At 43.7% G+C, this 11,617-nt stretch overlaps 1 protein-coding gene across 4 annotated transcripts; it reads left to right on the forward strand.

Moving 5' to 3' along the window:
• The first annotated feature begins 225 nt into the window (after positions 1–225).
• Positions 226–10,922, forward strand: Zcchc10 (zinc finger CCHC-type containing 10). Of its 4 annotated transcripts, none has more exon segments than NM_001271026.1 (4): positions 247–285; positions 4,582–4,740; positions 8,369–8,413; positions 10,001–10,922. In NM_001271026.1, coding segments are annotated over 4 exon segments (504 nt in total). In that variant the 5' UTR covers positions 247–256; the 3' UTR covers positions 10,272–10,922.
• The last annotated feature ends 695 nt before the right edge of the window (positions 10,923–11,617 follow it).

Here is an 11,617-nt window from a genome sequence, read left to right on the forward strand (position 1 = left end):
ACAGGATTTTTGATACTACAAAATCCTACTCTATATAGATCCCTCGTTTGCGATCACCCTTCGAGGCCGTATTCATACTCAACACAAGACCCGCATTAAAGACAACAAACCAGCTAGAGGCCACCAGTCGCCTCTACTGGGATGAGCTCCTCTGGCCCCGACCAGAACCTCAGAGGTTGTTAAGGGCCCGCCCACCCGTCTGAGTTTCCCAAAAACCCGTGCGGCAGACTCCGGCCGCTTCAAGATGGCGACTCCCATGCATCGGCTTATAGCTCGGCGGCAAGCGTGAGTAAGACGCGTAGTGGGGTCTGCGGGAGGGCTGGGGGCGTCCAGACACCGGTCGGTAGCCAGTGCCGTTGCGGGACTGAGCGGGTTCTGAAGGGAGTCCGAAATGAATCCAAGAGCTGGTCGCTGGGTGGTTTGTGTCCCTCTGTCCGTTCCACACGTCAAGGGTAGCCTGGATGCACGGTCCTACATCTTCCCTTTCAAGGATCCAAACTTTTCCCTCTGCTGCGTTTCCCGCCTCCTTCTTATCGCCTTTCCTAGAAACAAACCTAACTTAAATGCCTATTCATTTCCCATCTACCGTCTCACTTTCTGCGGTCTTCTCAGTAATTACTTTAGTACTAGCATTCCTTGACAGTTTCAGTGTGAAGAAAATGTATTCAAGACACGCAGCTTACAGTTTTGTTGTGGAACCTGTTGGTACTCTAAACAAGTACAGCTAGTGGATTAAATAGCTTTGTTGAAGCACCACGATGGTGATGCTTCCAGCAGTCAAGAGGCAGAGACAAGTGGATTTCTGAATTCGGAGCCAGCCTGGTCTACAGAGTGAGTTCCAAGACAGCCAGGGGTACATAGAAAAGCCCTGTCTCTCGAAAAACAAAACAAAATTAAGCTTTATAGGAAGTAAGAGGTTGTAATGGGGAAAGGGAAAGGCCCGTTTCAAGTTAGTTGGGTTAGAAACGCATCTGCGGAGGGGTGACATTTGAAGAAGACAGACTAAAAGCCATAGGAAGGACAGAGTCACCTGAGGATTTGGGGAAAGATAGACAGTGGTATAATTGCTTTGAGTCTGTTAGAATTTAGGGGTAAGTGGGGGGAGATTTAGGGACAGGGTTTCTCTTTGTAGCCCTAGCTGTCCTGGAATATCTGTAGACCAGGCTGACCTCAAACTCAAGATAGGTGCCTGCCTTCTGTGTGCTGGGATTAAAGGCATGTGCCACCATGCCCAGCTTAAATAAATATTTTTACCTTTTTTTTTGAATCTCAGTAACTATCAGTCCTGGTGGCAGATGCCTTTAAATCCCAGAGCTAGGGAAGCAAAAGCAGGTGGAATACTGTGAGTCAAAGCCAGCCTGGTCTACATAGCAAAACTTCAGGTTAGCCACGACTGTATAGGAAGACTTTGTCTCCAAAAAGAAAAAACAAAGTAACTCAGTAGCTACCCATTCAGTGGTGTAAGCGACTTAAGGGGCCGAGACTGGGTAATTGAACGTGAATTTGAGTCCAGCCTGGAAGACTTCATCTTAAAACTAAACCCTCCAGTTACACCCACTCTGTATGGCCCTGTGAGGTGGCATGTTGTGTTTCTGAAACCTATCAAAAGTCATACGAAACTGAAAGGAAAACACTGTTTATGGCTCTAGTACCTGCATGCTTTGAACTTTCTTGCTCCTGACCTAAGCTATGATTTATTAATTAAAAACCTGAATATTGGGCCAGATATTGGTGGATTACGTTTTTAAGCCCAGCACTCAGGAGGCAGAAGCAGGTGGAACTGTGAATTCAAGGCCATCCAGGGCGACAACAGAGACCGTGTCTTAAAAACAAAAACAAGGAGTGTTTTCCACTTAAAGGTCATGAGTCGGGCTGGAGAGGTGGCTCAGTGGTTAAGAGCACTGACTGCTCTTCCAGAGGTCCTGAGTTCAATTCCCAGCAACCACACGGTGGCTCACAACCATCTGTAATGGGATCTGATGCCCTCTTCTGAAGTGTCTGAAGAGAACTACAGTGTACTAATATATAAATAAAATAAATAAATCTTTAAAAAAAAAAGTCATGAGTCTTTCCTTGTTTCATATTGCTTCTCCTTTTGGTTTTTCAAGACAGGGTTTCTCCAGGCTGACCTCATAGAGATCCTCCTGCCTCAGCCTCCTGAGTGGTAGGATTAAAGGCCTACACTTGTATTGCTTTTCTTTCTTTCTTTCTTTTTTTTCTTCCTTTCTTTAAGATTTATTTAATCACTTTATTCACACACACCAGAAGAAGGCATCAGATCCTGTTACAGATGGTTGTGAGTCACCATGTGATTGCTGGGAATTGAACTCAGGACCTCTGGGAGAGCAGTCAGTGCTCTTAACCGCTGAGCCATCTCACCAGGCCTGTATTGCTTTTCTTAACAGGTTTATCTTCATCTTTGCTAAATATTTTTCTTAGATTTAGTATACAGTTCCATTGTGTATTTTTGGTTTCTGGCTGGTCATCCATCATATTCCCTGTCCCATCCGTTTTGTTTACCACAGATCTCCATTTCACTCTGTTCTCAGTCCTGCCTCACCCCTCAGGATCCTGGGATTACAGGAGTGCACTGTGTCTAGCTTTAAAATAGCTTAACTTTCTTCTTTATATAATATTTCCAAAGGCTGAACCGAGGAGTAACGTACGCCAAGCAAAAGTTTCACCACAAAGCCCGACAATCCCTCTCTATGTGCCAGTCTTTAGAAACATTTTTTTTTTCTTTTTTTCGGAGCTGGGGACCAAACCCAGGGCCTTGCGCTTGCTAGGCAAGCGCTCTACCACTGAGCTAAATCCCCAACCCCTAGAAACTTTTTTTTGGGGGGGGTGGGGGGGGAGGAAAGGGTTTATTCAGCTTACACTTTCACATTGCTGTTCATCACCAAAGGAAGTCAAGACTGGAACTCAAGCAGGTCAGGAAGCAGGAGCTGATGCAGAGGCCATGGAGAGATGTTACTTACTGGCTTCCTTTAGAAACATTTTTTTTTCTATTCTTTTTTTTCTTTCTTTTTCTTTTTTTTTTTTAGGAGCTGGGGATCGAACCCAGGGCCTTGCGTTTGCTAGGCAAGCGCTCTACCACTGAGCTAAATCCCCAACCCCTAGAAACATTTTTTAAAAGCTATTTTATGTGTGTGAGTGCTTTGGCTGCTTGTCATCTCTACAGCATGTGTGTCCCTGGTGCCCTCGGAAGTCAAAAGAGGGTGTCAGACCCCTTGGAACTGGAGGGAGAGATGGTTATAAGTCGCCGGATGGAATCTGGGAACCAAACCATTTATCCTTTGCAGTAGCAGCAAGTGCTTAACTGTTAAACCGTTTCTCCAACTCTAAATATGCTTGGTTTTGGACTGTAGCCTGTTATGTGACAGGTCTAAAATTTCCCCTTTGTGGTGCTTTGGTGCTCCAAAAAATGTGACCTGTATTGCAGAAGGGTCTTACTCATAAAATTTATTAATAGATAAAGTTTGGGTTTTTCTGTTTGTTTGTTTGTTTGTTTGTTTGTTTGTTTGTTTGGAAGCTCAAGGACTATTTTATTAAAGTACAAGGTGGTTGTAGTGGCTCACACTTTTAATCCTAGTATCGTGTGGCAAGTGCCTTAACCCACTGAGTTATCGCACTGCCACCATTTTTCATGAGTAAGTAAAAAAGTGATAGCAGAGGCAGATCTATGAGTTCAAGGCCAGCCTGGTCTACAGCTGCAGAATCAACCAAACAAATAACCTTTTTTATTTGCGCGTGTATAGGAGTAGAGGACAACTTGTTGGGGTCAGTTCTCCTCCTTCCACTACACAGACCTAGGGATGCAGCTCAGGTCTTTGGGCTTACAGCAAACACCTGAGCTATTTCCCAGCCTTAAAGGTGTTTTAACAGGTTAGAGGTCTGCCTTAGTAGTAGACAATTCAGGAAGGAGGCTCTGAGTTTAATATCTAGCATTTTGCAAAGAAAATAAAAATCTTTATTATCCTTTATATTCTGAGCTAAAAATGTTGGTCCAAATACATCATTGCTGGGATGGGAAAACTTAGAATTTTTGTTGTTTGTTTTGCTTTGCTGAAACACGGGGTCGCTCTGCAGCTCAGGCTGACTTTGAACTCAGAGCCATCCTCCTACTTCGGCATGAAAGTGAGGAGTATAAGCATGATATTCGGTGCTGGGCTTAGAAGAGCAAGACTCGGGCCAGGGTTGGGGATTTAGCTCAGTGGTTAGAGCGCTTGCCTAGGAAGCGCAAGGCCCTGGGTTCGGTCCCCAGCTCCGAAAAAAAAAAAAGAACCAAAAAAAAAAAAAAAAGAAGAGCAAGTCTCGGGGTTGGGGATTTAGCTCAGTGGTAGAGCGTTTGCCTAGCAAGCGCAAGGCCCTGGGTTCAGTCCCCAGCTCCAAAAAAAAAAAAGAAAGAAAAGAAGAGCAAGACTCAGCTCCTTCTGTTGAACCCCAAGCTGCATGCATTGGTCACTTAAGTAGCTTTGCAGACTACGGTAAACATTGCTTGATACTTTCTGCTCTTTTAGGTCAGACAGTGCCCCAAGACAAAACTTCCAAGGTTTGTTGTGTTCTCTTTTTTCTTTGTAGTGAAGCCAATAAGCAACACGTAAGATGTCAGAAATGCTTGGAATTTGGACATTGGACTTATGAATGCAAAGGGAAAAGAAAGTACCTACATAGGCCTTCGAGAACAGCAGAGCTGAAGAAAGCTTTAAAAGAAAAAGAAAATAGATTACTGCAGCAAAGGTAGGTTTACCTGTGGTATTCAGGGGCCTTACAGAATCCTTTGCAGAGTCGGTTAAGGGGCTGAAAGTTTCATTATAATGCTAGCTGATACTTTTGTTCATTCTGGGCTTTGGAGACCTTCTCGCTATGTAGCTCAGGCTGTCCTCCTGTCTCAGTTTGCAGTTTTCCCGTCTCAGTCTCCTGAGTGCTGGGATTACAGGTGTGCACCGCTGCCACATCCAGCTTATAATACTATCGGCTGATTTTTAATGAATGGTTACTCTGTCTGGGCCCTGTGCATGCTCTTTATAAGTACTAGCATACTTAAACCTCAAATCTCTACTAGTAAGGTAGCTATTATTAACCTATTTGTGCTCACATATGTACAAGCGTGCACACACACACACACACACACACACACACACAAAAATTAAATTTAAAAAAAATAATAGATCATGGAATCAATGCATGCTTTTTTCCAAAAAGAAATCTGTAAGAACTTGCCTATTGGTTTTCTTTTTTGACTTTCTCCTCCCCTACCCTTTATTATAAATTAAGAATGTGGAGAGGCCCTTAGTCCCACCCAAAGAATAAATAAGGACAGCGGAACAAGATTTTCATTTAAAAAGATCCTATTGAGAACGGTGAAAGATGATGACCTACAGGCACTGGTCCCATTCTTACAACAGGGAAATCCTCACATGGCCAGTGAACCAGGCTTATATAATTAGTTACTGTGCAGAATTTACAGCTTAATTCCTACACTGGACAGGAAGGGATAAGAGTGAATTGTCCCTAGATAATACTCCTGACTGGATTCCCATGTTTTCAAGTTCAGAAGACACTGAGCATTTCAGTCTCATCCACTTAAGCTAAGTGTGGGTGTGTACACCTGTAATCCTAGCATTTATGGAGTAGGAGCATCAGGGTCATCCTTGGCTACATAGTATATGTCAAAGCAAGCCTGGACTGTCTCCAAAGTTAAAAAACAGTCAGGTTTGGTGGTCCGATCTTTAATATAAGGCAGAGGCAGGTAGGTCTCTTCTTTTGAGGCCAGACAGTGTTATATAGTGACATCCTATCTTCAAAAATATCTCCCTCTCAAATTGACAAGAAAGACTTTGTAAAGCTAAAAATCTTTTGGACAGTAAAGGAAATCACTAGATGAGTGGGGGGGGGGGGAACCAAAATAACAGCCTATCAACTGGGCCAGGATCTTTGCCTGCTAAGAACTGATACTTAGAGTGTGCAAAGAACTAAAATCACTACACAAGAAAACAACCCAATTTTAAAATTTGGACTAAGGAATTTAATAGTGACAAAGAAATACAAATGGCTAATGAATATTTTTTTTAAAAGTGCCCAACATCCTTAGCCATCAGAGAAATGCAGAATGGCCAACAAAAGCTGGCAAGGATTATCCTTGGATAAAGAAAAGCCTTATTCACTATTGATGAGAGTGTAAACTGGTGCTTTGGCTACTATGGAAATCAATATGGGCTCTAAAAGTAAAAAAACAACAACAAAAAAAAAACCTAACTAGAATGGCCATATGACCTACTTATAGTATTCTGGGCCTCTAACCAAATGGCCCTAATCCCACCACAGAGGTATTTTAGCTGCCATGCTCATTGCTGCTGCTCCATAGCAAGCAAATGGAATCACCCCTAGGGGTGGGGAGGATTAAGAGAGAGGAGCAGGGCAGGTATGGGACACATGAAATGTGAAAGTCGATAGGGCTGTGTGGGGATGGAGAGCAAAAGGAAGAACGAGTATTCTCACAGTAGGCCAAGGATACAGCTAAGTGGTCAAGTGCATGTATGAGCCCTCCACCCCCAGTACCACACATGCCCTCCCCCTCCCCTCTCCCTCTCTCCCCTCCCCCGTGTGTCTGTGTGTGTGTGTGTGTGCACACTTGCTTGTGTGTGTTATATATAATAGATACTTTTGTGGCTTTTCTGTATCAAAACTTGATCTTTTTGGTAAGTCATGTTTCTGAAGAATGAATGTAAAAATTAAAGTTAGAAACTGAGTTAATAAACTTCGCCAGATTCTAACAATAAATATCTACCCAGCCAGTATTATAGCTCACACCTTTAATTTCAGCACTCAAGAGGCAGAAGCAGGTAGATTTCTGTGACTTCACGGTCCAACCAGTCTGGACAACTAAATCCATGTTATCTGGAGTTGGGTAGGTAGACCTTGTCTGGAATTAACTAATTATTCAGCCCTGCCAGGGCTGATGTCTAGACAGTGAGGATGGTCTAGGGTTTGACACACCACTGAAAGCTTTTCTGTATTGTGATCTCTCACAAAACAAGGCAATGGGGGCTGGAGAGGTGGCTCAGCAGGTAAGAGCACCAGCTGCTCTTCCAGAGGTCCTGAGTTCAATTCCCAGCAACCACATGGTGGCTCACAACCATCTGTAATGAGATCTGATGCCCTCTTCTGGTGTGTCTGAAGACAGCTACAGTGTACTTATATATAATAAATGGGGTTGGGGATTTAGCTCAGTGGTAGAGCACTTGCCTAGCAAGCACAAGGCCCTGGGTTCGGTCCCCAGCTCCGAAAGAAAAAAGAAAACAAACAAAAAAAAAGAATAAATATTAAAAATAAAAATAAAAAACCCAAGGCACTGCCTGCTCCCGGCTAATAGAATCGCCTTCTGTGTACGGCAGAAGATGGAGTATACATAGCACTGCAGACTTTGAACTAAAATTCTCTCATGAGATTGGCTAGAGTGAAACAACATGTCTGCAGGCCTGTGGTGGTTCTGTGTGGTGAATGTGTCTGTGACAGGATCAACCTATTTTCCTAATCAAGAAGCAGAAACTCGTTTTGAAAACCTTTAAGGTACAAGGTAGAACGTGGGCTGAGATATGGCTCCGTTTGCAGAGTGCTTGCCCAGCATGCACAGGGTTCTGAGTTCCATCCAGCGCCATCCATCAGGGAATAGGTGAGTTCAGGCCTAGCCTGGGCTACATGAGACCTTGTCTCAAAGAAGAAAAAGAAAACAGTGAAATTGTATGAGGTGCAGAGTGCTTGCACAGCATGTGCCTGCCCTGGACTTGAACCCGCACCACGTGTTGTGGTGACAGGAGCAGTTCTGTAATCTGAAAGCTGGATCCGTGTACATGCCGATGGCAGAGATGCAGCTCATGCTCGGATGCTTTTTGTGGTGTCAGGGAGCAGCCTCACATTATTGAGATTCCATGTTTTTGTTTTTGTTTTTGTTTTTGTTTTAAACAACAACTAAAATTTTGGAAACTGTACAGAAATTAAATTTGCTTTTGTGAAATTTTCAAATGGCCACATGTGATTCTAGGAAGCTGGATTATGGCTGCTGTGCTGTTGGTGCCCTTGCTTGGTCAACAAGTAAAGTTCTAAACCAAAGAAGAAACAACTCTGTGTTCTGTCGTCTAAACTACTAACAGGCCTTGATGGTACAGGAGATAAAATGTGTTGTTGAAGGAAGCACGAAGTCCACTGTGGATAGCCTGTCCCGGGAAGGAGGAAACTTTTTACTTGATTAGAGCAAGAAATCTGTGCCTTGAGCATATGCAATGAAGAACAGAATTAGCCTGAGGGTAGCAGAGGAGTTTGTGGTCACTCTTATTAATAGGAGCTTTTGTTTCCCTTTGTTCCTTAGCATGGGAGAGACCAACATGGAAAGAAAGACCAAGAAGAAGAGGAGGTAGGTAGCTTTAGGTGACACTACCTGGGGGAGGAAGGTTGGCCTGAAGTCTTTGTCTGTAATTCTTTTTTTTTTTTTTTTTTTAAGATTTATTTATTTTGGGCTGGAGAGATGGCTCAGTGGTTAAGAGCACTGACTGCTCTTCCAGAGGTCCTGAGTTCAATCTCCAGCAACCACATGGTGGCCCACAACCATCTGTAATGAGATCTGATGCCCTCTTCTGGTGTCTCTGAAGACAATAACAGTGTAATCACATAAATGAAATAAATCTTTAAAAAAAAATAAGATTTATTTATTTTATATATGCGAGAACGTTGCCACTGTCTTCAGACACACCAGAAAGAGGGCATCGGATCCCATTACAGATACTTGTGTGAGCCACCATGTGGTTGCTGGGAATCGACCTCTGGACGAGCAGTCAATGCTCTTAACTGCTGAGCTATCTCTCCAGTCCCTGTTTGCAATTCTTGGTTTTGATTGTATTTTCTAATCTTTTCCTGTTACGTGGAATTTACTGGCTCCATTTTTCCTTTTCCTATAACATTCTAAAATCCTTACACCTGACAATAATACTGCTGCCTGGTCTTGACCTAATAAATCTTACAAGATTTTGCTAAAGGGAACTGGAAAAATGACCCAGTTGGTAAAGTGTTTGCCATGCACATAAGCCAATAGATAGGTGCAGCAGCAGGGGTTGGTGCAGCCGCGGCGCTGGGGAGGTAGTGATGGGTGGGTCCCAGTGAATCACTGAGCACCCTGCCCAGCTGAGTCAGGGAGCTCCAGGTTCCATGACAGTGACTCTAAAGTGTAGAGCAATCGAGGAGAACTCAGAGATCTGCCTGGCATGTTTGGGTTCTTTTATTGTTCGGTTTTGCTTTTGTTTTGTTTTTTTAGAGAGAGAGAGAGAGAGAGAGTGTGTGTGTGTGTGTGTGTGTGTAGGGGTGCCTCTAGATCCCAGAAGTGGACATTGGATTCCTTATAGCTGAAATTTCTGGTATTTTTGAGCTGCCAGGTATGGGTGCTGAGGTCCAAATTCCATGACAGGCCTCTGACAGAATAGTAAGGCCTCTGAGTGCTGAGCCTTCCCTTTGGCCCTTGTTTTATTTTCTGGACACTAGATCTCACTTTGTAGCCCAGGCAGGCCTCAAACTCATGGTGACCCTCATACTTAAGCTTCTTGAGTGCTAGGGTTACAGCCACCATGCCCTGCTTGTGTTTCTTGTGTGTGTGTGTGTGTGTGTGTGTGTGTGTGTGTGTGTGTGTGTGTGTTGGTTGGTTGGTTGGTTGGGGGGGGTGACGGGGGTGTGTGTGTGTGTGACAGACTTGCCTTGACCTTACTGTGTTGCTGTGGGTGACCTTGAACTTCTGACCTTCTTGCCTTACCTCCTGGGATGGAAGGCTTGTGCCAGCATGCTCAGTGTATGGGGGGCACACCTTATGGACTCCTAGAGAGCTTGCAAAGTGTTTCAGCAGTTAGGCGATCCCCAGACATCTGGCTAGGGCTAGCTGCAGGAGCTCAGCACGAGCGTTTCTAAGCACTGAGTTAAATGTCCATTTCCCATGTGTGCTCTTTGTGTAACATTATAGGCCTAAGAGTGTCACGAGTACGTCTAGCAGTGACAGTTCAGCCAGTGAGTCTTCATCAGAGAGCGAGACATCTGCCTCGTCCTCTTCAGAGGACAGCGACTCAGATGGAAGCCTCTCCAGCTCCTCCTCCTCAGCCTATTCCTCCTCCTCCTCCTCCTCGTCCTCCTCAGACTCAGACTCAGACTCGGACTCCAGCTCCTCCAGCAGCAGCAGCAGCAGTTCCGAGAGCAGCTCTGACGACGAGCCACCAAAGAAGAGGAAAAAGAAATAGAGCTCTCTCTTCTCTGGACCAATGGACAGAAAGCATTTGTGACTCCCAGGGGAACTGAAGACGTGCTCAAGCAAGCAAGTTAGCTGGTCAGACTTGTTAAAGTCCAGAACTTTCTAAGTATTCACCATTGTGTAGGATATTAAATAAAGATGTTATATATATAAAGATGTTTATTTTAGGAATGACTATTGGGTTTTTGCTGTTGCTTTTCTTTTTGTAAAGACTGGGTCTCATTTTGTAGGCGTGGCTGGCCTTGAACTTGATCTGTAGCGCAGGCTGGCCTCGATTTCAGAGAGATCTACCTGTCTGCTTCTCTAGTGTTGGGACTACAGATACGCCACCATGCTCAGCTTTTGTTAACATTTTTTTTTAAATAATTTTTGAACTCTATCTGTAGTACATAATCAAAGCTGAAAACCAGGAAATCTATTTCAGTGATGGACAAAAGTCATTTTTCTCCCGCCTATGAAATGAATGCTTCATGTGGTATATGTTAAGGTGTGTATGGGTCGGTCTTTGATGATACTGCATCAGAGTATCAACAAGTTTCTTGTGCTCTTTTGGCTGTGTTTATTATGTGAGATTTTGTTATTGTAAGTAGTTTTCCTACTGTTAATAAATGTGCTCTATTTTTATGTTTGTATCAGAAAATTATTGATTTTTTTTCTATCCTGAATATATAAATTCAAAGAACCTAATACACTACATTGGAATGATGTAAGTTTCAAGTTTTTTTTTTTTTTTGAGATGTATTTATTTGTATGTGTGTATGCCTACATGAGTTTGTATCCACCACACTTCTGTGAGAGCATGTAGAGGCCAGAGAGGGCATGGGACCCTCTGTGGTAACTGGAGCTACAGATAGTTAGAAACCGCCATGTGGGTGCTGGGAAGCGAGCCTGGATCTTATGCAAGAGCAGCAAGTGCTCCTAACTGCCAACTTCTCTCCAGCCCCACGTTACAGTGCTTTACCACTCTTTTCCTTCTGGTTTCTTGAGGGGTATGTGTGTGTCTGTGTATCTGTGTTTCCACATTTACCAGTTCCTTTTTATTAGATATTAGTTCTCAGTCAGGATATGAAGATTCAGCCTTAGTTGACTTCTTCATGAATGGAACCGAGCATTTGGAGTGCGTTTCTGCTAAGACAGACAGCAGCTGGAGCACACGTGGGCGCCAGCACCATGTTAACCCAGCTATGCTCCTTCCTCCTGTTGATGGACTCCTTGGGCATAATGTCAGGTGGGTGTACTATTGGGTATAACTCAGTGCTCCACCACATACCTTTGCATTTGGGATGTCTCCCAGTTTTTTTTTTTTTTTTTTTTTTTTTTTTTGGTTCTTTTTTT

Source organism: Rattus norvegicus, chromosome 10 (genome assembly GCF_021556685.1).
Source record: "Rattus norvegicus strain SHRSP/BbbUtx chromosome 10, alternate assembly SHRSP_T2T, whole genome shotgun sequence".
Taxonomy (NCBI): Eukaryota; Metazoa; Chordata; class Mammalia; order Rodentia; family Muridae; genus Rattus; species Rattus norvegicus.